Here is a 25920-nt window from a genome sequence, read left to right on the forward strand (position 1 = left end):
TTTTTTCCCCCCAAAGCCCCAGTAGATAGTTGTATGTCATAGGTTCACATCCTTCTAGTTGCTGTACGTGGGACTCGGCCTCACGTTGGACGGAGAAGTGGTGCCCCGGGGCGCTCCCGGGATCCGAACCCGGGCCGCCAGCATCAGAGCGCGCGCACTTAACCGCCAAGCCACGGAGCCGGCCCTGTGGCAATTTCTTAAAATAAGACAACAATGAAGTTTGCAGCATCCATTGACTCTTCCTGTCACGAACGATTTCTCCGTAGCACGCGATGCTATGTGATAGCATTTTACCCACAGAACTTCTTTCAAAACTGGAGGCAATCCTCTCAAACCCTGTCCCTGCTTTATCAACTAAGTTTATATAATATTCTAAATCCTTTGTTATCATAACAACAATCTTCACAGCATCTTCACCAGGAGTAGATTCCATCTCAAGAAACCACTTTCTTTGCTCATCCGTAAGAAGCAATTCCTCATCTGTTAAGTTTTATCATGACATTGCAGCAATTCAGTCACATCTTTAGGCTCCACTTTTAATTCTAGTTCTCTTGCTATTTCTACCACATCTGCAGTTACTTCCTCCACTGAAGTCTTGAACCCCTCAATGTCATCCAGGAAGGTTGGAATCAACTTCTTCCAAACTCCTGTTAATGTTGATATTTTGACCTCTTCCCATGAATCACAAATGTTCTTAATGGTATCTAGAATGATGAATCCTTTCCAGAAGATTTTCAACTTACTTTGCCCAGATCCATCCAAGGAATCACTATCTAAGGCTAATCACCATCTAAGCCTTACAAAATGTATTTCTTTAATAATAAGACTTGAAAGTCAAAATTACTCCTCGATCCACGGGCTGCAGAATGGATGTTGTGTTAGCAGGCATGAAAACAACATTAACCGTTAATTTCATTGCACATCTCCATCAGAGCTCTTGGGTGACCAGGTGCATTGTCAATGAGCAGTAATATTTTAAAAGGAATCTTTTTTTCTGAGTAGGTCTCCACAGTGGGCTTAAAATATTCACTAAACTATGTTATAAACAGATGTGCTGTCATGTACATTTCGTTGTTCCACTTACAGAGCACAAGCAGAGTAAATTTAGCTTAATTCTTAAGGTCCCTAGGATTTTCAGAATGGTAAATGAGCATTGGTTTCAACTTAAAGTCACCAGCTGCATTAGCCCCTAACAAGAGAGTCAGCCTGTCCTTTAAAGCTTTGAAGCCAGGCATTCACTTCTCCTCTCTAGCTATGAAAGTCCTAGATGGCATCTTCTTCCAATATAAGGCTGTTGTGTCTACATTGAAAATCTTTTGTTTCGTGCAGCCATCTTTGATCATCTTAGCTAGATCTTCTGGATAATTTACTGCAGCTCCTACATCAGCACTTGCTGCTTCACCTTGCACTTTTATGTTCTGGAGATAGCTTCTTTCCTTAAACCTCATGAACCAACTTCTGCCAGCTTCAAACTTTTCTTCTGCAGCTTCCTCACCTCTCTCAGCCTTCACAGAATTAAAGTGAGTTAGGGCCTTGCTCTAGATTAGGCTTTGACTTAAGGGAATGTTGTGGCTGGTTTGATCTTCTACACAGACCACTAACACTTTCTCCATATTAGCAATAAGACTGTTTTGCTTTCTTATCATTTGTGTGTTCACTGGAGTAGCATTTTAATGTCCTTCAAGAACTTTTCCTTAGCATTCACAACTTGGCTAATTGTTTGGCACAAGAGGCCTAGCTTTAGGCCTATCTTGACTTTCAACACGCCTTCCTCACTAGGCTTAGTCATTTCTAGCTTTTGATTTAAAGTGAGAGATGTGTGACTCTTCCTTTTACCTGAACACTTACAGGCCATTGTAGGGTTATTAACTGGCCTAATTTCAATATTGTAGTGTCTCAGGGAATAGGGAGGCCAGAGGAGAGGGAGAGCCACAGGGAACAGCTGGTTGGTGGAGCAGTCAGAACACAAACAACATTTATCTATTAAGTTTGCCTACTTATATGGGCACAGTTTGTGGCTCCTCAGAATAATTACAATAGTAACATCAAAGATCACTGACCACAGATCACCATAACAAATACAATAATGAAAAAGTTTGAAATATTGAGAGAATTACCAAATGTGACACAGACACAAAAAGCAAGCAAAGGCTGTTGGAAAAATGGTGCCAATAGACTTACTAGACACAGCGTTGCCACAAATCTTCAATTTGTAGAAAATGTAATATTTGCGAGGCACAATAAAGCAAAGCACAATGAAACAAGGTATGCCTGTAAAGAAAAACACTAAGAGCTCTTAAAAATTAAAAAATGAGAGCAGAAAGGAAAGGATCAATTGAAAGATTGGAAGGTAAGTCAAAGAAATGTCCCAAAAAGTAGTAAAAAGACAAAGATAGAAAAAGGTAAGAGGGCCGGCCCTGTGGCTTAGCGGTTAAGTGCGTGCTCTCTGATGCTGGCGGCCCGGTTTCGGATCCCGGGCGCACACCGACGCACCGCTTCTCCGGCCACGCTGAGGTCGCGTCCCACATACGGCAACTATGACATACAACTATCTACTGGGGCTTTGGGGCGAAAATAAATAAATAAATCTTTAAAAAAAAAAAAAAAAAAAAAAAAAAGAAAAAGGTAAGAAAATTAGAATATCAGTCTAGGAGGTCCAATATCCAAACACAAATTTCAGAAGAAAGAAAATCTAAGAGAGGAAGTAATGTATGAGATAATTAAAGAAAATTTCCTAGAACTGATGGACATCAGCCTTCAGATTAAAGGAGCCCATTTTTACTAGCAAATAGGTGAAAACAGAGCCACACTAAAGAACATCACTGAAATTTCAGAACACTGTGGATAAAGATCCTATAAGCTTCCAGAAACAGAAACAAATATAATGGTCCAAGAATTAGAATGGCACTGGATATCTCAACATGGAAAGCCAGACTAAAAATGAAGCAATACTTTTTCAAAATTCCAGAGAAAAATGATTTCTAACTTAGAATTTTAACTCAGAGAAACTTTCAGTCAAGTATGAGGACAGATTTAAGATATTTTCAGACTTACAAATCTCAAATAAGTTACCTCACATAAACTCTTTCTCAAAAAGTTCCTGGAGGAAGTCATCCACCAAAACAAGAGAAAATTCAGAGCAGAAGATATGGGATAGAGGTAACAAAAGATCTCATACAGAAGAATCCCCAGGATAAGAGTAAAGGAAGTTCCCAGGATCAAAACTATGGGCCAGGTTCAAAGAGCAACCAGTCCAGTTTAAAGCCAGTCCAAAGGCTACATGAAAATATTAGAAGAAACCGATAATATCTGATATCTTGAGAGTTGGGCAAGTGACAGGGTGTACAGTTGAATTAGTGATAAATACTTAGAATAGTAAACAAATACAAATAAAACAATTATTAACTCTAGGGAAAACAAAAAAATTGTGCTAGAAAAGCAATCATAGCTTACTACACAACTTCAGCTGTGAATCCTATGTACATACTCATAAGGTAAACACTGAACATCTAACCAAAATTACCGTGTAATTATAGTGGTAAGATGAAGTAATAGGCACAGGGGAAGAGAAAGTGACTAAGGGGAAAGGAGAGGGGAAGAAAGTTAAATTCTCATGCTTAGAAGTAGGAAGTCAACAGATAATGCCTAAAACTAAAAATCAATACCAAATACCAAAGACCAACTAAGAGAGTAGAAAGTGGTGGTCTCTTCTGGGAAGGAAAAAATGTCAAGGAAGATTAAGCAACTGCTTCTTATTCAACAAATCTTATACAAACTATTTAACACTTTAACTATATGCATGTACAACATTGATAAAAATAGACATTTCAGAAAAAACAAGATTTAAAATTGCATGTTTGTATGATTAAAACAATATAAAACACTTATCTGAAAAAAGACTAAAAGCAAATAATTAGCTGTGTTAGGTGACAGGATCATTAGTGGAATTTTCTCCCTTTTCCAATCTCTCAGTAATGTTGTTATAATGCTTTTATAATTGGTAAACAAATTTTACAGAAGGTGCTATTGGTTGTTAGTTTACATTCCTGTTTGCCTTTGTTTACAATGCTCCCTCCTTCTCTGTGGATACCACCAGACTTCTTGCAATGCCACAGGAACACCTAACTAATCCTCTTTTACGACTTGGTTAAAATATCACTTCCTTTTTCCTTTCATCTCCAGACTACTCTCTCCTTCATGACCCTGCTCTATCTTGTACGGATAATAAGCTCCTTGAGGGTAATATCATATCTTATTTGTCCTGGTATCCCTAGCACTCAGCACAGAGCCTAGAACAGCATGTAAGCAAGTAATAAATAAATAATTAATCCTTCAATTATGTATTTATTCCAATAACCATACGAAATCTAAGTGCTTTTGTCAAATCTAAGCATGGATCATAAATTTTTAAAAAGAGGAAAGAAAGGCAAAAACAACTAATAAATTACACACAAAAGAGACTTCTAAAAAGGAAATATAATTTCTTATTATTAAATTTCTTTTTTCTACTTTAACACTTTTAAAATAATCTCCCTTCAACTTCTCTATATAACTCAGATTGGCAAAATATTACTGAAATCTTAACTAGAAACTTATCTAGATTACCTTAAGGATAAACTCAAAATGTCTTAAATTCTTCATAAGCTAATGAAAGAAACAGCTATCAGACAGTTTTCTAAACTTTGATGTTGAAGAGAACGTTTTATAATTTTTTTAAAAAATTTTCAACAAGAACTAGAGCCCTTTACTTGATCGTCTTCTTTCTACACAAACACTTTTGATGGTGATGCCCAAAAAGTCTCAATTTTTCTGCTGCCCAAAAAACTTTAAAAAGCTGTTAAATAATAAAGTGAATAAATTAAAAGAGCTGTTGAAAGCATCACAGAACACAAATATATTTTCACAAAACAACTGACTACTAAACACACCAAAAGCATTTACATATTAACCTGAAAAAATTAACCTTAAAAAAAGTCACAAAAACTTTACAATGGGACTTTAATTCCATTGGAATATCAAAAGAAATGTAACTCCTTATTACATCTAAATGTGAAAGAAACACAGGTCGTTCATGAAGAGACCTAAAAGATGATGTTTCTTCTTTTTTTTTTTTATATGAAAAATAGTTTTAAAAATACAATTGAGGGCCGGCCCCATGGCTTAGCAGTTAAGTGCGCGTGCTCCGCTACTGGCGGCCCGGGTTCAGATCCCTGGCACGCACCGACGCACCGCTTGTCTGGCCATGCTGAGGCTGCGTCCCACATACAGCAACTGGAAGGATGTGCAACTATGACGTATAACTATCTACTGAGGCTTTGGGGAGGAAAAAAAAGGAGGATTGGCAATAGATGCTAGCTCAGGGCCGGTCTTCCTCAGCAAAAAGAGGAGGATTGGCATGGATGTTAGCTCAGAGCTGATCTTCCTCACCAAAAAAAAAAAAAAATCACCTTCAACTTCACAACACAGAGATAATCTGTTAATGTTTTGCAATATATTCTTCAAATTTGTTCTCCTTTACATGTATATAATTTTTACAAAATGATATCACACATTATATTCTTTCAGGTTTTCCTCACTGTACCATATTGGGAACAGTATTCCATGTTCTTAAACATCAGCTGTAATGGATATATGATATTCATTATACGGATATAACAATTTATTTTACTAATCTCCTACTGGTGGACACTTAGGCTGTTCATAATTTTTTTTAAACTATAAACAATCTAAAATAAATAGTCTTGTAATTAAATCTTTTTGGTTAAAAAAGAACATCTTTGTTAATCAGTCCCAAAAGGTAAGAACTGAAAACATCTAATCCTAAAAAATGTATCCACAGAAAATAAGCACATCACACATTCATTGTCTGTATTAAAGGCAGTAAGCTCACAGAATTTTATAAGTGTTAAGAAAAAAACTGAGGTTATATAGCTAAGCCTCATATCCTTTTCTCTACAAACCCACACACATTCCTTCCTTCCTTTTTTTTTTTTTTGGTTTTGTTTTCCTTTTTTTTTTTTTTTTTTTGGTGAGGAAGATGGGCTCTGAGCTAATGTCTGTTGCCAATCTTCCTCTTTTTTTTTTTTGCTGAGGAAGACTGGCTATGAGTTAACATCTCTGCCCATCTTCCTCTATTTTATATGTGGGATGCCACCACAGCGTGGCTTGATAAGTGCATTGGTCCATGCCTGGGACTCGAATGCCTCGGATTCGAACACCTGGAATTCAAATCTGTGAACCCCGGACCACCAAAGTGGAGAGTGCAAACTTAACCACTATGCCACTGGGCCGGCCCCTCCTTTCTTTCTTCTCAAATCAAATCCTCATGTTTTCAAAATGTGTGTTTCACAAACAATCAGGGAAACTAAGGTTAATTCTTTTTAATATAAAGGCAGTCTTTGCATGGTTATGATATGCATAAATGTCTACTACTATAGTTTAGTTCAATAACACAAGTCCCCCCAAAACCCAGTTCAAATTTCAGTCACCATATTATAATAACTGTAAATAATTGCATAAAGTACAAACTTCGCTGCTAGCTCTTCAGTTCACAAATCCCTACGGAAATAAAAGATGCACATCATGATCAGTGACCAATCACGTCACTGGTTTCAAAGTCTGTCTGTAATTGGTCACTGTACATCTGTTATTCAGTTCATACATAGAGAGCAAAGGTGTGGTAGTTGTGTGATAAATCAACATGATATTTTATGAAAATGGATAATCGAAAGAGGGAACTTGCCAACAGAGACAAAAAATGCAGCAGAGAAATGAAAAGTGATAATGCTAAACTCGAATTGAATGTAAATATTTAAAAGAAATACCTGACCATGGAAATACTGACATTGCTACCTTTGAAGAGACACTAGATATGCATTCAGAGGAACCTAGTGAAAGGTAAATGAGGAAAGCAATTGTGACAAAAAGGATGATGTCCCAGAGGAAGCAATACTGGAAAAAAACTTTTCAAGAACTCTCAGAGATACTTTCACAACATTGAAAGCACTAAAGAGAAAATGTTGGAAGCTAATCCAAACTTAGAAAGGAATATAACAATTCACCAAAGCATAGAAAAGATGCCCACTCCATATTTTAAGTTATGCAACAAGAAGGCAAGCTTGAATAGGTTTTTTACAAAGAAACAAAACACTAATTCTGATATTTTAAATTACAGTGTGCAGGGCCGGCCTCATAGAAGAAAATATAGGCAACACACTATTTGACATTGGTTATAAAGGAATCTTTTCGGATGACATGCCTACCCAGACTAGGGAAACTAAAGAAAAAATAAACAAGTGGGACTTTATCAGATTAAAGAGCTTCTATAAGACAAACGAAACCAGAATCAAGATGAACAGACAACCCACCAGCTGGGAGAGAATATTTGCAAAACATACATCTGACAAGGGGTTGATCTCCATAATATATAAAGAACTCACACAACTGAACAACAAAAAAACAAACAACCCGATCAAAAAATGGGCAGAGGAAATGAACAGACACTTCTCCAAAGAAGATATACAGATGGCCAATACGCACATGAAAAGATGTTCAATATCACTAATCATCAGGGAAATGCAAATCAAAACAACACTAAGATACCACCTCACGCCCGTTAGAATGGCTATAATCACCAAGACAAAAAGCAAGTGTTGGAGAGGATGTGGAGAAACAGGAACCCTCATACACAGCTGGTGGGAATGCAAACTGGTGCAGCCTCTATGGAAAATGGTATGGAGATTCCTCAAAGAATTAAAAATAGAGATACCCTATGACCCAGCCATCCCACTACTGGGAATCGATCCAACGAACCTGAAATCAACAATCCAAAGAGGCTTATGCACCCCTATGTTCATTGCAGCATTATTCACCATAGCCAAGAAGTGAAAGCAACCTAAATGTCCCTCGACTGACGACTGGATTAAGAAAATGTGGTATATATATATACAATGGAATACTACTCAGCCATAAAAAAAGACAAAATCGTCCCATTTGCAACAACATGGATGGGCCTGGAGCATATTATGTTAAGTGAAATAAGCCAGAAAGAGAAAGACAAACACTGTATGATCTCACTCATATGTGGAATATAAACCAACACATGGACAGAGAAAACTGTACTGTGGTTACCAGGGGCAGTGGGGGTGGGGGGTGGGCACAAGGGATGAAGGGAGTCATATATATGGTGATGGACAAACAAAAATGCACAACCCAAAATTTCACAATGTTAAAAATCATTAAAACATCAATTAAAAAAAAACGGTAAATCAGAATATGCATTACATTTTCACTATCACTCAATTTTTTGCCCATTATACTCTGATTTTTCCTTTTTTTTTTTTTTGAGGAAGATTAGCCCTGAGCTAACATCTGTTGCCAATCCTCCTCTTTTTTTTGCTGAGGAAGATTGGCCTTGGGTTAAATCCGTGGCCATCTTCCTCTACTTTATATGGGACACTGCCACAGCATGGCTTGATAAGTGGTACATAGGTCCACACCCAGGATCCGAACCCGCAAACCCCAGGCCGCCAAAGTGGAGCGCTTGAACTTAACTGCTACACCACCAGGGCAGCCCCATATACTCTGATATTTTATTTTATGAAAAGCAACAGCATCTAAAAGATGAAGAAAATTTAATTTCTTCTTCAGAGTACTCCACTGTAACTGCACTAAGCTACAGTATGTCAATAATAACATTAATGTTTAACACAACATTAAAGCATCAACAATCAATTAAAACCATTCAGTTAAACAACATTCATAATTTGGAAACAATTTTTGAGACTAACACAGCATATCAGCCTTCAGTCTAGAATAAATGTTTTTTCCAATACATGAAGTTATAAAAAGCCACTACCAAGAGAAAAACTTAACGGAGGAATTACTAGACGAATGACTGACAATCTCTAATAAAAACACACAAAGTACTTTGCTGTAATAAAATTTTGACATGCAAAGGTCATGAAAACCCCCCATACATCTGAGAGGTTACATAGCTAAAAAGAAACCTCTAACAGCCAGTATTTATCACCCCCTTAAACTCACCTATTAATCTACATGTGCCCATTAAGATATAACTTTTGAGAACCTGCCTCCAGACAGAAAGTTAAAAAAAACACCGGCAGATCTCTCTTTAAAAGGGTGCCTATTACAAAAACAAAAGATTTTAAAACATATAAATGTCATTTGCATCACTAAGTACCATCTTAACCATCAAATGGTCTCTACTCCAGCAGCACATATAACACATAAGCCTTTGGCCTCTACAGCAATTGGATTAACAAAGGTTGAATTTTAGAATTCATGAAGAACCAAGGCACTTCTCCTTATTAGGGAAGAGACTACCTGCTATCATTTGTGTACATGTTTGCAATAACAGAGGCCAACCTTTTTGATGTTCCTCAGTGAATATCCTGATTTTCCACCCCAGCTAAGATTTGCTAATAAAGTTGGCTCTCCTGTGCCTTCATTACAGGCAGCACTGTTTTTACGAATATTGTTTGCTTTTAATTTACCCCACAGGCTGTGTGGATTATCTGGAAAATTATTTCCAAAAGATTCTCTTTATTTGGTGAGGTCTTTTGGGTATAGGGAATAGAGTTCTTTCTACTCTGGTTTTCTGCAGCTGTGGGGTTGGTCAATCTTTCAGAGTTTTGTGGTTATATCCTCTGCATGATATATAACATTATTTAAATTCAAAACTAAATATCTAGGGGCCAGTCTGGCGGTGTAGTGGTTAAGTTCATGCGCTCCACTTCGGCAGCCCAGGGTTCGCAGGTTCGAATCCCAGGCAGGGACTCACGCACCACTCATCAAGCCATGCTGTGGCAGGGGTCCCACATATAAAGTAGAGGAAGATGGGCACGGATGTTAGCCCACTGCCCCTCTTTCTCAGCTAAAAGAGGAGGATTGGCAACAGATCTTAGCTTGGGCCTAATCTTCCTCACCAAAAAATAAATATATAAATAAATAAAATCAGAGATTATCAGAAACTTAAAAAAAAAAACTATCTGACATAGTCAAAACTCAAAACTTTTGAGCATCAAAAGACACTCTCAAGATCATGAAATACACTCTACAAAGGGAGGAAATATTGGCAAATCATTTATCTATAAGAGATTAACATACAGAGTATATAAAGAATTCCTACAACAAACAACCCAATTCAAAAAGAAGCAAAGAAGATACAGTACAAATGACCAAGCACAGGTAAAGATGCTCAATATCACTAGCTATTAGGAAAACACAAATCAAAACTACAAAGAGATACCACTTTACACCCACTAGGATGGCTAAAATAAGCAAGATATAACAAGTGTTGACAAGGATGTGGAAAAATTGTAACCCTCATACAGCAATACAGCAATATGTAACCACCATATTGCTGGTGGGAGCATAAAATAGTACACTCACTTTGGAAAACAGTTTGGTAGTTCCTCAAACTTTTGTTAAACATCAAGTCATCATATGACCAAGCAATTCCACTCCTAGGTATATACTTAAAAGAACTGAAAGCAGGGACTTAAAACAGATCTTTGTACACCAATGTTCATAGCAGCATTATTCACAATAGCGAAAAGGTAGAAACAACCCAAATGCCCATCAACAGATGAATGGATAAACAAAATGTGGTATATACATATTATTCAGCCATAAAAAGGAATGAAATTCTGCTACATGCTACAACATGGATGAAATTTGAAAACATTATGCTAACTGAAATAAGATAAATGAAAGGATAAATACTGCATAATTCCACTTATATGAGGTAGCCAGAATAGGTAAATTCACAGACACAAAGCAGAATAGAGATTACCAAGGACTGGGGGGTAGGGAGAATAGGAAGTTATGATTACAGTTTTTGTTTGAGATGATGAACAAGTTCTGGATGTGGATATCGGTGATAGTTGCACAACATTATGAATGTACTTAATGCCACTGAATTCTATATTTTTAAATAGTTCAAACAGTAAATTTCACATTATGTACAGTTTACCACAGTAATAATAAATTGGTGAAGCCAGGAAAAAAAAAAAAAACTATTTACATACCTGACTTTGTGAAGATGAGACAAAAAGTCACACGAAATATTTTATTTTATTTTATTTATTTTTTTTTTTTTTTTAGATTTTATTTATTTTATTTTTTCCCCCCAAAGCCGCAGTAGATAGTTGTATGTCACAGCTGCACATCCTTCTAGTTGCTGTATGTGGGACCCGGCCTCAGGATGGACGGAGAAGTGGTGCCTCAATGCGCACCCGGGATCCGAACCCGGGCCACCAGCATTGCAGCGCGCGCACTTAACCACCAAGCCACAGGGCCGGCCCTACACACGAAATATTTTAGAAGTCCCATACAATGATCCTAAGACATCTAGTTGAGACTACAATACTGATTGTAAGGCTATATTCCTACTATAATCAGAAATCATAATTTAATGCAATTTGTGCTGTCTCTCATACATATGACAAAAAGTATTTTATTTGTTACTATTAAGGAAATACAGATAATATAGCTTTTAGAAAGAGTTTTACAGAAATGCAAATGTCAAATTAGCTCTGTCATAAGGAAAATAGATTTTTTTTTAACTATTAGGAGATAATTGTGAAGGACTTAATAAATTTGAAAACCTGAAAAATCCATTTGTAGTGGTTTCACTTGCATATGGAATTACATAAACATCTATTATTCCAAGTATAGAGACTCAGGATACTAAGATAAACAGAAAAGTCTACCCTTTTAGGTTAGCTTTATCCCTGCCAGAATCACCAGAGTCACTGGTGAGAAGCAGACATCTCGGGTGCATTTTCAAATCCTCAAACCGACACAAATACACAAAATGAGTAAAAGTCTTCTAAATTCCAGTGCAACTTTCTTTTTTTTTTTTAAAGATTTTATTTATTTTATTTTTTCCCCCCAAAGCCCCAGTAGATAGTTGTATGTCATAGCTGCACATCCTTCTAGTTGCTGTATGTGGGACTCGGCCTCAGGATGGACGGAGAAGTGGTGCCTCGATGCGCACCCGGGATCCGAACCCGGGCCACCAGCATTGCAGCGCGCGCACTTAACCACCAAGCCACAGGGCCGGCCCGGGTGCAACTTTCAATAGTCTATCTTCTAACAAATTCTTTTAACACATATAGAACTGACAGGCAGTACAGTTCTCTTAGACCTATAATTGCAACCTTCAATCACATTCCTATAAACTTGCAAATTGGGAGTCTGAGATACGAGCCCCATGTTATTTCAACATTCAGAAGAAGACATGGAAATGGAAGTTAAAAAGCATATTTCAAAAGATAACTAAATAAGAGATAACCATTGATTGTAAAAAGCAACACATCACAATCATATAAAGACACCAATAACTGTAACCATCTGGTTCTCTTGATTATCGAACATATGCTGAACACATCTACCTGTACTTAAAACATGCAAACTGGTTTTATTAAAAAAAAGGTCCTGGGCCCGCCCCGTGGCTTAGTGGTTAAGTGCACCAGCTCTGCTGCTGGCGGCCTGGGTTCAGATCCCGGGCGTGCACCGACGCACCACTTCTCCGGCCATGCTGAGGCCGCATCCCACATGCAGCAACTAGAAGGATGTGCAGCTATGACATACAACTATCTACTCGGGCTTTGGGGGAAAAATCAATCAATAAATAAAAATTATTAAAAAAAAAAAAAAAAAGGTCCTCCTCAAGAAACTTGCAATCCAGTGATGAGATTAGTACACACAAAACAATACCATATGTATGTAAAAATATTCAAATAAGGATACAAATTAAGAGTCACAGGAATTTAAAGGAGATAAGTAAATACTAGATAGACCAGGAACGGTCCAGAGAAAAGGTAAGATTTTGGCAAAGCCTATTAAGTCTAGAAAGATGGGTAGAATCAAATAAGAATTTCATAATCTAGCCTTTGCCTGTCCAACACTTTATACAATCTAAAATTATTAGAATAGATGAAAAAAGAGAAAAACTCACTTCAGATAAGACAAATCACAGAAATATGAAATAAAGAAAGCAAACCAATTAGCCCACATAACGCTTATCGTGGAAAAGAGGTTAAAATGTTTAAGTAGAAGTACATATCAAAGTATGTAAATTATATGAAAAAAAGGTTCCAAAAATTGCACGGAATTTTGACATGACTTTCCTATTCACACCAGTAAGTATTTGCTGTTTATGAGAAACATGATTGTCTCAGAACCAAACCAAGGCTTATCTACAAATGTGGGCACTCTAACTTAATCAAAGGTGCTAATTATAACACAAATTAGAAATCTACTAGTCTTTACACATAAGGTTGTGTTTTTTCCTTTGTATTTTCTACTGAGTGCTTCATGGATTCAGATAATTTTACTTTAGAGCCAGGAGGCATTCTTTTTAACCCAAATTTTAAATGTTTACATTTCTGGAACACTTAAAACACTTGCATATATGTCATGAAATAACCATAATTCAACCTGTAAAAATACAATTTACCAGATTATTACTATTAGCTCTATTTATTGACTAAAGCGTTCTCCTTTATTCAAAGGGCACTACCTTCTCCCAACCATTCAGTCAACATTTTAAGAAGCCCTGCCAGGTACCTTCCCGACCCCAGAGTTCTTATTCTCAAGGATTTCACAACTCATATGAAGTAAAGGAGACAGCCAATTAAACTAGCAGCTGTACTGCAATGGGATAGCTACTACAATAAAAGTGTCTTACAACAGAAAGGGAGAGAGAAAGTGGGAGCAATATCAGGGAAGGCTTCTGAGAGGACTTAATGCCTGGGCTTCGTTTTGATGGATGAGGATCTGATGAGGCAGATAGTTCAGGGAGAAAGATGCATGTCAATTCATCGATGAGCAATTACTTCATGCCAGCCACTATGCCAGCTTCTGGAAATAAAAATAACACACTGACCCTAATTTCAAGACACTAGTAACCTTTTCAAGACTTTGCTTCACAGAAAAAAGGATTAAAATTTGGTCTTAAAAGTAAGTTCACATCTCAATTTAAAAAAAAGTTCACCATGCACACACAAAAAGAAGTAAATATTGTAGATTTTACTTATACAAGATTCGAAAATCGGCAACACTGGGGCTGGCCCCGTGGCCTAGTACTTAAGTTCAGTGCACTCCGCTTCGGCAGCCCGGGTTCACGGGTTCAGATCCCGGGTGCAGACCTACACCACTCATCAGCTATGCTGTGGCGGCAACCCACATACAAAACAGAGGAAGGCTGGCACAGACGTCAGCTCAGGGCAAATCTTGCTCAAGCAAACAGAGGAAGACTGGCAACAGACGTTAGCTCAGGGCGAATCTTCCTCACCAAAAAAAAAAAAAAAATAGGCAAAACTAATCTATAGCCTAGAAGTCAGAACAGTGTTACCTTTGAGGGGTAGTATCGACTGGGAGAGGGCAGGAGGGAGCCTACTGGGGTGCTGGAAATGTTCTATATCTTGGTTTTGCATGGTACTTACTAGATACATACATAAAATTTCATCAAGCTATACAGTAAGATTTGTGCACTTTACTTTATGTAAATAATAAAGGAGGGCATTCCAAGATCTAGGAAGCAGCATTTTGAAAGGCACAGACTAAAATCAAAGAAACTACCAAAGTTTGTACCACACTAAAAAGACTGACTTCAAACTACAGGTGTGGGTACCTTCCAAGGACATGCACCTGAATAAGATGACCAGATGTGGGGGCCGGCCTGGCGGCATAGCGGTTAAGCGCATGCATTCGGCTTCAGCGGCCCGGGGTTCACCGGTTTGGATCCTGGGCACCAGCCTACTCACCGCTCATCAAGCCATGCTGAGGTGGCATCCTACATAGAAGAGCTACAACTCTACAACTATGATATACATCTATATACTGGGGCTTTGGGGAGAAAAAAAAAGATGACCAGATGTGTATTTCAGAGAGATCATTCTGGTGAAAATACAAAGAACGGATTGGAGGAGTAGGAGAAACAGAGTCCACGGGGGCAGATGAAGGCCTTTTCTAATGCAGTGACTTTAAAGATGGAGGAGAAGCAGAAGATAATAAAGAAGGTAGTACCAAAGGGACACTGTGATTGATTAAATGAACAGAGGGAAAAAAGGAAAAGGCTCAACTGATGACCAACTTTCTGGCTTGGGCCCACAGAAGAATCACAAAGACAAGCAATATATAAGCAGATCTGTGGAAAAAAGTTGCATTTAGTTTTGGACTCTACTGAAACAATACAAAAAACATGCTCCACTCAAAACAGAACATTTTTCTATGAGATGTTATTTACTGCCAAGCGCTCATTCAGTTGATATCCTATTTCTTTCACTATTTAAATATATATGCTTGGCAATATTCTGTCAACTTAAATTTGAATCTCTATGGTACCAGTGATGTGACAATATAAAATGCTTTCACCGTTAGATAATTGCTCCTTACTACACTGCTAAGCCTATAAACAATAACCAATTTTGTCCTTCCATAATCAGCTGTAAAGAGGTATTCTCAAGTCAGCATCTCTGACAAAGAATAACTTCTGATCTATAAAAATCCACACAGCCAAAGATTTCATTTATGGATGCTTGCATAAACTAAACAATCTCTATACCAAATTTATTAATCAAACAACCGTTATAAACCCACCACAGCTGCTCACCAACAGATTCCAAAACCAACTTTAAAGCAGAGCCAAAAATGACATAATGACATGTTTAATACAACTAACTATTTTTTAAAAGCAGAAGATACATTTAAACATAGATATACATATAAAAATATGAGTTTTAACACTCAGGACACACACATATGAGCACACACATATCCTGAACCAAGTTTCCTCTAAAAGTCCAATCTGGTTTTTAGAAAAGACTACTTTGGGGCCAGCCCTGGTAGCCTAGTGGTTAAGTTCAGCATGCTCCATTTCGGCAGCCCAGGTTTGGTTCCTGGGCACGGACCTACACTACTCTGCTAGCAGCCATGCTGTGCTGGCAGCCCACATACTGAAAAAAGAAAAAATAATAGAGGAAGACTGGCATGGATGTTAGCTCCGGGCAAATCTTCCTCAGCAAAAAAAAAAAAAGACTACTTTGATATGCAGTTCACTCATTCAACAATATGTATTTTTTTGTGTGTGTGAGGAAGATCAGCCCTGAGCTAACATCCATGCCAATCCTCCTCTTTTTGCTGAGGAAGACCGGCTCTGAGCTAACATCTATTGCCAATCCTCCTCCTTTTTTTCCCCAAAGCCCCCGTAGATAGTTCTATGTCATAGTTGCACATCCTTCTAGTTGCTGTATGTGGGACACGGCCTCAGCATGGCCGGAGAAGCAGTGCGTCGGTGCGCGCCCGGGATCCGAACCCAGGCCGCCAGTAGCGGAGCACGCACACTTAACCCCTAAGCCACGGGGCCGGCCCCTCAACAATATGTATTGAGTAGCTAATACATGACAGGCACTGTGCAAGTAAACGAGAGATCAAGTACAAAGACTATTAAAAAGGAACTTCAGAATAATTACTTAGTAAAAATATAGAGCCTCTTGTAAACTAAAGAGTAGAAGGAAAGAGTAGAGACATAAGAATTATTTTAAAGTAAGAAAGCACCAGCTCAAGAGTGAAGGTCTCAAAACTTTACTTCCCATGCATCTTTTTTCAGGAAGCGACCAGAGAATGAGCTCTACCAAAATGGAAGAGTAAATCAAGAAAGAGGAAACAAAGGATACAGAAAACAGGGGATCCAACACAGGACAGCAAAAGGAACCTCCAGGATGATGTGAAGGAAGATCCTAGGACAGCAGCTATGCTTTGAGCAACAAGGGCAACTGGTACAAACTGAAGCAGGCCAGATGGCTCAGCAAGTTTCTTCCAATATAATGAACTGAGTGAGCATCTGATGTATACAAACATACAGAGTAGATTTAACAATTGGTAGGAACTTTTGGGGTTGAATTATAGTAAATAGAAACCTAAGCAAATAAAATAAAGGCAATTATTAAAGGAAATATTCAGGAGCAAATCAAGCATACAGGAAAGGAAAAGTAATCCTAGTACATTAAATGACTTAGCTATGAACTGCGTTTACAAAGGCCTAAACATGTAAACACTGAACGATGATCTAACCAAAATTACAATGTGACAAGATGAGGAAACAGGAGGATAGGAAGAGCACATGTGTATGTGGGGAGTGGCAGCAGTGTAATAAAGAGCTAAATCCTCATCTTTAATAGTGAGAAGCCAATAAATACTCCTTAAATCGGTTAAAAAAAAAAAAAAGCAGCAATATAAGCATATTATTTCCAGATATAAAGGCAAAGACCAAATTAATAAATTTAAAGTGTTAAAACTATTGGCCAATGGGTAGAGGAAAACCGGCAAGGGGGGGAGGATAACAGTACTATTGTTTCCATAACAGCCCAGTAGAACCATGTGATTCTAAATTATGTGCATATATCACTGTGATAAACATTAAAACTAAAAGGCTAAGAAGGGGAAAAAAAGGATTAGCCATGGAGTGTAAGAGAAAAAGAATCCCAGACAAAAAGAAGCTAAAGATAGTCACAAAAATTAGTTTAAAATCACCAGGATTATTTAGAACCAGTGAAAGAACTCTGTATGTTGACACGAATTTTATTCTCAGCTTCCAAAGTAACTCTGTACAACACTTTCAGCAAATAAGTTTCCAACTCTAACCTCACATATGGCAGTTGGATGATACTGCTCATCATGGACATTGTATAAAAATAAGTAATTTCATGAGCACAATTATTAAATGTTATATATTACCAAAAGACATTCTCAAGTGTTCATAAGGTCGATAATATTGCCATACTAGTGTCTCAATGACTACTCAGGAATTTACATTATTAGGTATCAACTTTACATATTTGAAGTAAGCAGACAAAATTACATATTACATTTAAGGCTCTTACTTGTTTGTGTGTGTGTGTGAGGAAGATTAGCCCTGAGCTAACATCCGTTGCCAGTCCTCCTTTTGCTGAGGAAGATTGGCCCTGGGTTAACATCTGTGCCCATCTTCCTCTACTTTATATGTGGGGCGCCTGCCACAGCATGGCTTGACAAGCAGTGCGTCGGTCCGCACCTGGGATCTGAACCTGTGAACCCGGGCCACTGAAGTGGAGCGGGAGAACTTAACTGCTACACCACCAGGCCGAACTTAACTACTAAGCCACCAGGCCGGCCCCAAGGCTCTTACTTTTTTTTTTTTTAATTTTTATTTATTTATTTATTTATTTTTTCCCCCAAAGCTCCAGTAGATAGTTGTATGTCATAGTTGCACATACTTATAGTTGCTGTATGTGGGACGCGGCCTCAGCATGGCCGGAGAAGTGGTACGTCGGTGCACGCCCGGGATGCGAACCCGGGCCGCCAGCAGCAGAACGCGCACACTTAACCGCTAAGCCACCGGGCCGGCTCCTGCTCTTACATTTTTAACGATCATTCAAACCTTCAGCACAAATTTTTTCAAACCTGATGAAAGGAAAAGAAATTCTGAGATAGATACATTGCTTAGTATACTTTCCTGGTCAGCGTTCCAATCTTTACCCACCAACCTTACAAACGTTATGCAAGTTCTCCAAATCCTCTCTCCATCATTTGTATATTTATACATTCACCCAACTCTCCTCTATTTACTGAGCACTTAAAATAGACCAGGCACTGCACCTACCCTAGCACTGATGATTCAGCATCATGCCTGACAATAAACATAATAATTACATATTATGAAAGACTATAAATGAACTATACAGAACAGTACAATAGTGACAGAAAACCACATCATATAAGGTGATAAAAGGCCTCGCTAAGGCGCTCAGGGCTGGGACTTCAGGTATGAAGAATGAGCCACACGTGTAAAAATTTGTAAATAGCCTTTCCAGGCCGAGAGGAAAGGAATGGCAGGATCTGATTTGGATTTTAAGATGATACTGGATGCTGCTTGAAACTAGGAAACCACTGCACAGTATCTTAGAAAGAGATGATGGTAGCTGGGACTAGAGCAGTGGCGGTGAAGATGAGCAGAAGTTAACAGACTGGAATGGATACCAAACGAAGAGGACTGCATGAAAGACTCAAACTGGGGTAAAAAGGATAGGTCAGATGGTGAGAGAAAGGGAGGAACTGAGGATGTCTCTAGATTTTTGGCTTTAGCAATTGGGTTGAAATAGTGGTGCTATTTACTGTCGCGAGAAAGACTACAGAAGGCCTACCTTGACAGAAGTCTTTTTCATAATGGAATCTCTCTAAACTCTTTCACAAGTCATTAGGAAAAGGCAAGAGATCATAGCACAAACCTTATAAGGCTTTTTCTGCAAGGGATAAGATGCTGAGACAATCTAACTTCTTTATAGAAATGAAAGAGAAGTTGGAGAACTTCCTCTGTAAAACCTCATTTTAGCATAGTTTTGCTTTTGATACAATCCAGTATCAAGGACTCTAAGAACTACGTTATAGCAAGATTTCAAAATATCAATTTTCCTGAACCTTGTTCACAAGATAATGAACTTGGGATTTCACTAAAAATAAAGAGAGCCTTATGTTAATGAATAAATCTCTAATAAGGAGCGGTGTAAAGGGAAGGCCTTCAACTTTGAATAGATAGATCTTCTAATAGACAGGTCTCTGACTCTAACAGTAAATACCAAAAAGCTAGTTTTATCAGGCTTTTGTGTCAGTAATTAACTATCTACCTCTGACCTCCAAGAGCTCTTTATTATTAGATGAGAAGAACAAGAGAACTTCTTGGCATGCAGAATGAGGTGGAGTGGCTCAATTTAAACAGAAATACCATGAAGCCCAAAAGGTAAAGCAGAAACATAAACAAGCCCAGAAAAGAGAAGCCACACTTCCTGGATACAGTATGAAAAGAACTGTCAATGCCATTTTAGTCTCCTCAATACCACTATCAAATCACCAACTTTTAATTCATAAATAAAATCTCTCCACCCCCAGCTGTTTAACATTAAAGTTTCTAATCCAAACTCGCAGCATTTATCTCTAGTACTCCAAAAACAAATTTTCTACAGTTACAGCAAGAATAATAATCACTTCCCTAGCTTTTCCTGTGACCTATCATATAATCAAGCACCAAAAATCTTCCCTATCTCCTGAGAAAACACCTGGCTATTAGTTGGTCACCACATTCCTAACTCTAGGTTACTTCTACATCTTTCTGGAAGGCAATCCTGAATGTTGTCACTGTGAAGTCGCATAACGAAGCACAAAGACAAACAATGAACAAGAAAAAACAAACAATAGCTGTCCAGTTTGGTAAACGGGGAGGCCATTTACCATCAAGTGATGTCACCTCATTCTGCTCATCCCCCCAAATCCAGGGTTCATTGGTATATTTATCTCCTCTTTGTCACTGATACTCCATATAGAGTGTCAAACTGGAGATTATGAAGAACGGCACCTTTGTAACTACTCAAGTGACTACATATAAGCAGACTAATTTAAAACTGCCCCATTTTTCTCCTTTACATATAATAACAGCTGCTAGGTATACTTGCAAAAGGCTTAACCAAACCTCCAATTCCACATTAATGCTAGAGAGTTCACTGGTAAATTTAACAAATTCAGATAAAGGCAAATAAGTGCTTTAATAAGAGAGAACAGTGCATCCCAGAAGGTGCCAACTGTGAAATTCAATTTTCATTTATACAATGATACATTATGCTAAACCAGCTAACATAACATCATAGGTAGTATAATACTAATGAAATTTTAACATTAATACCAGGAAACTTGGTGAATAAAATCTTGGTTGGGGAGGCAATGTTTTAGACCATATTCGAGTTGGTGGATAAGCAAAATGAAAAGTACTGGAATCTTCAACTACTACATGCTTAATTATTCCACTAGCAAACACAACAACTTTTAAGAGACTAGGAAATTAAATTCTTTAAGACACAATTATTGAGCACATACTATGAAACGAGTAGTGTTAGAACACTTCCAGGGGGCCGGCCCCGTGGCTTGGCGGTTAAGTGCGCGCGCTCTGCTGCTGGCGGCCCGGGTTCGGATCCCGGGCGCGCACAGACGCGCCGCTTCTCTGGCCATGCTGAGGCCGTGTCCCACATACAGCAACTGGAAGGATGTGCAACTATGACGTACAACTATCTACTGGGGCTTTGGGGGAAAAAATAAATAAATAAAATTAAAAAAAAAAAAAAACAACAACACTTCCAGGGCACCAAACACACCCCCACACACTTTCCATTCCCATAGCACTTCCTTCTATAGCACTGTAGCACTTAATATACTATATGTTAATCATTTATAAATGACATACATACATACTTTTTGAAAATATTATGTACATTATCAAACATACACAAAATAGAACTTTAAATATAAGTTCTAAAATTTTATTGCCACCCCCCAAGGATAGTCTTGCATACACCTTGAGGTATATACACTTCAGTGAAGATCACTGACCCAGGATATATGCTCCTACAGAGACAGTCTTAGTCATCTTCGTTTCTTCAGTGCCTAAATCACAGCCAGCGCTCAGTAAAAATTTGCTGAACGAACGAGCAAAGGGACACTCAAAAACATGAATCCACAACATAACTTTTTGACATGCTATAGATCATCACTCAGCTACTTAGTCCAATATAAGTGCCAAATTCCACTTAAAGAAAGGGATTAGAAGAAATTTACCCACTGTATTTTAGTACCGCAATTTAAAAGCTAAGAACAAAGAACAATTTTAATTCAGCCAATTCTTGAAAGAAAAAAGAAAAGCCTTATAATTCTCCGTTTCCAGAATGAGAGAGGGAGTAGCAGGAAAAAAGAATTAAAGAACTGGAGAAGATTCTTAAGGTTTCTTGGAGTTCTAAAATGCTCTAAACTGCAACTCATCTTTCATTCAATGTTTTCTTAATGTTATGTCCCAAGCATTTAGAATACATTTTTAGGAAAACACAAGCCACAAACTTAGATGTAAGCTTAGAAGTAAAGGAATGAAGAACATAGCTGCTCAAATTCTCAGCACCCATCAAGTACTGTAGGTATACTTTAGAAAACATATGCAATCTAAACCAGAGTCAAGCCTTCAAGGGAAGGCTTATTTGCGTTCTATTCAAAATATTTAAGAAAGATATACACAAGCCAAAAATAAAAGCTACCACTAATACATCTCCCTTAAAAAATTTTTTAAGGTATACTGATGGACCGTCTAGCTAAAATAGTATGCAAAACCAATCTTCCTACTTTCTAGAACTTCTGAAATGTAAATGAGAAGTCACTAGACTGCCCTTTCACTCAGGTCCAGTGAGTGTTATCTGTTATTAACGTAACACTCCATTTCCAAGGCCCCATTTTGCAAGATAAAACTGCCTACAATTCCATGTTTGTATGTGGCAATATATACTTGACTATCTTTTTAATGCTATCTAATTATGGTCAGGCATTATTTAGTGCTCAATAATTTTAAGTAAAGCAAAGGGTGTAGCTATTTCAGTAGTTTATCAAGCTTGCTTTTTACTTGTACTATGATTCATGTAACACACATTGTGTTTGTCCAATTTTCCCTCCCCGCTCCATTCACCTTATATAATATAAACAAGCAGATAAGACTAACAGATGGAGGTTTTAGTACCTGTTTAGATTATTCAAATACCCCAAAAAAGTTCTCAAACCATTTTTTTAGCTCTATCAAAAGCTTTATAAATTCTTTCTGTAACCTTACTAAAAGAAATTCTATATTAAAGTCTGACATGTACTAGAGTAAATAGCATCATGTTCAAAAATTGCCCACTTAAAAAAAAAAAGCTACTGGTTTACATTTAGAAATGCTATTTTATCAACTTGCTTCTCTCTTTTGCTTTAATTTTCTTCTGCAGCAAAACGGATAAAACACAAATTCATTCAAACAATACATAAGGTTTTAACAAATATTTTGCTACCTCTTCAAATATAAGTTAAAATTCAAAAGGCAGACACACTTCACAAGTTGAACAAAAACCTTCAGTCAAATCAGTTTAAGACGTACCAACTATTAATTTCATTTATATTTACAAAGGTACAATCTTAGTTTGATATGAGAGCAAGCAGACTAGAGGTGGATAAAAGTTTAATTTTAGAATTCCTTAATGCCAGCTACATCACCCTCAAACTTAGGAAACTAAACACTTCTGGACCTTGAAGCTGTAAATCAGTTTGATTGATGTCTTCTTTCACGCCATGTAAGCCATTGCCTAATTGAGGCCAGACCTGTCAGGCTCAACAGCATCCCGGAAATGACTAGCCTACTAGAGCTGGAAACACATCAAGAATTTGGAATATTTCTCATATTGAGGCAAGGAAAAAAGTTCGAGAGAGACTGTCCATAATAACAATCATTATACTGTTCCACAGGAAAGACATAAAAAGCATATTTTTGTTATTCTGGTCAGTCCACAATACACCTAAATTCTGTATCTACTTTCAGGTAATGGTCCACTGAACTTTTATACCTTTTCTTCCTATATATGAACAAGAGTTCACCACTAAATTTTCAGTTTGAATGCCTTTGAATCTAATTTTTATTTTACATCCTGAGGTACCAAAACCATTCCCTGGAGCACGGCTAACTTCTTGACTTAGAAACCTGTGAACAATAATGCCTGGCACCTAACCTACTTAATGTTTTTCACTTCTTACCAAGAAAATCCATTAAACGTCGAAAAGACTCAAATCCCAGTCATGAAAAATTAAGCCACATTCCGGCCATAAACTGTGCAAGAGACACTTTCAGTTAGCGTGTGCTTTAGTGATCATGGACAGCGGTATCAGAATAAGTGGTAGGGGGTTGAGGCCGTTAACAACACACTGTGCATCAGAGCCAATAAACAGCAGGCTAGGACTGGCAGCAAGGCCGGTCTCTAAAGGCAGCTATAACACAATATCAGAATGCTGGGTTTCCGAATGCCATTTTATGGGGGGGAGTGAGTACTGGGGATCAAGTGCAATAAAAGGCTCTGGCCAACGTCTCTGGAGATGAAACTAAGGCAAGGTCTTGTGGCAACACCAGTTGTCCAGTCTCGTCTCACCTCAAACACAACTTAATTTCAGGTCGTTCTGATCAAAGTCAGTCGCTCAAAGGGCGAGGGGGTGGCAGGAGGGGGTGGTGATAACCCCTAAGGCCCTCGGAAAAGGCAGACTGCACAACTGAAAGGCGATTCTACTAGTAAAGAGGGCTTTGCAGCCGCCTCCCCTCTCCTTTCCAGCCAAGGCTGTTAGGTACCAGGGTAGGATGTTGCTGGAGGTTTTTAGGAAGGAGCGATATGAGAAAATGGCAGTTAAGGATGAGGGGGCTGGAAGGGCTGGTGCCACCCAAGGAAAGGGGGAAAGGAGGGCTTCCCTGGACACATCTAAGATAACAACGCCACCAGAGGACGGGCACTGCCCTGCCAGCGCCAGATACCCGTCTCTGGGAGAGCTTCGCCTCGTTCCAGACGGTCCCAATTCGCAAACACTGCTCCCACCCGACCCTTCCCCCTCATAATATTCCCCATCGCTGGCCTCCTTTCCCTTCCGCCTCAGGCGCCCCACGCCCTCAACCTCCTCTCCCCTCCCCCGGTCACCCACCCTCTGGGCAGTCCGTCGGGGCCTCCCCAGCAGCTCACCCAGACCCCTCCCCCCTCACCTCTCCTCAGCGCCTCCTCGTAGCTGAGGAATCCGATCCGTGACTCCTTGGCGCCCATGCTCCCCTCATCCCCTCGGCCGGGGGTCGGAGCCTGATCTCGCCCCTATCCCCCCTCCTGCCTTCTCTTCGGCGACCCCGGCTGACGGTGTCGGCGTCCCCAGCCCCTCCTCCCCCCACACTAACAAGTGCGGCTTCTGCCTCGGCGGCTCCTCCCGGCTGCCGCCACCGCCTCCATGCCGAATCACGTGACCCGCTCCCACTCCGCCCCCTTCCCCTCCCTCTTACTCCGCCCTTCTCCTCTCTCCTCCCCTCCCTTTCCTTCTCTCCTCACGCCCTCTTCCTTTCCTCCCTACCCCCCTCACGCCAGCCCCGCCGAGGGTCACCTGACCCCAAGGCCAGGGATTGTTCCGGGTAATGGCAGCCAGGAACCACACACTCCGCCCCGCCCCACGTTAACCGCGCGCAGGGGCGTAGGGGCGGGGCCGGATCCCGCGCGTCACGCATCATCCCCACCTTCCCGCCTATCCGAAGCCGCGAGGCCCGGCAGCCTCCGCCCGCGTGAGGGGCGGTGACTTCCGGGGCGCTTGAGGCCGTCACTCGGCCTACAAGTTCTGGCGCTCGCGGGGTAGCAGTTGGCGGTTGTTCTGGCCATGGCCGGGACCCGTCTTGGAAGACCAGTGGAGTCTTCGGGAACTGGGGTCTGATGGGTGTGGTTCGCGAGAGAGAGGACGGAGCGGACGGGCGAGGAATTTCTAACGTTAAGGAAATTCTTGACTGGGAGGGAGTTGTGGAAGGAAAGGAGACTCTCAGGGATTTCCTGTGACGAAAGAATTCTTAATTCTAGTGGGGAGATCCCTAAAGAGAGTGAAACTTGTGACAAAGCCTAGAATATCTTCCCTTTTCGCTTTATCTCATCCCCCCACCCAGTTGACGCTGGATTTCTTTTCACATCCGCAGGCCCAACTGCCCCTTGGCCCAACTGCCTCTCTGAGGCTGCCTCTTGTACAGATGCTTCTGAAACTGTTCTGCAAAGGCTTAGCTTGCTTCTCTCCAAGAGTTTGCACTTCCCCAGAAATGTGAGGGTTACAAGACTTATAATGGAGTTCCTTTTTTTTTCAATTATTTTTTAATTGGGTAAAGTATACATAATTTACCATTTTTAACCATTTTTAAGTACTTCTTAAGTGGGATCTTACAGTATTCCTCTTGTGACTAGCTTATTTCATTTAGCATAATGTCCTCAGAGTTCATCCATGTTGTAGCATGTATCGGAATTTCCCAGGTTT

The 25920-nt window shown here is 39.2% G+C and overlaps 1 protein-coding gene across 2 annotated transcripts in view; it reads right to left on the reverse strand.

The window, feature by feature from the left end:
• Positions 1–24791, reverse strand: part of USP32 (ubiquitin specific peptidase 32) — a 230091-nt gene extending 205300 nt beyond the window's left edge. For both annotated transcript variants that reach the window (XM_004434819.3, XM_014790920.2), the window contains exon 1: positions 24635–24791. In XM_004434819.3, coding sequence (XP_004434876.1) covers positions 24635–24692 — 58 coding nt within the window. In that variant the 5' untranslated portion in view covers positions 24693–24791. The remainder of the gene's footprint in view (positions 1–24634) is intronic.
• Positions 24792–25920: the final 1129 nt, after the last annotated feature.

Source organism: Ceratotherium simum, chromosome 16 (genome assembly GCF_057802395.1).
Source record: "Ceratotherium simum simum isolate JZ-2026a chromosome 16, ASM5780239v1, whole genome shotgun sequence".
Taxonomy (NCBI): domain Eukaryota; kingdom Metazoa; phylum Chordata; class Mammalia; order Perissodactyla; family Rhinocerotidae; genus Ceratotherium; species Ceratotherium simum.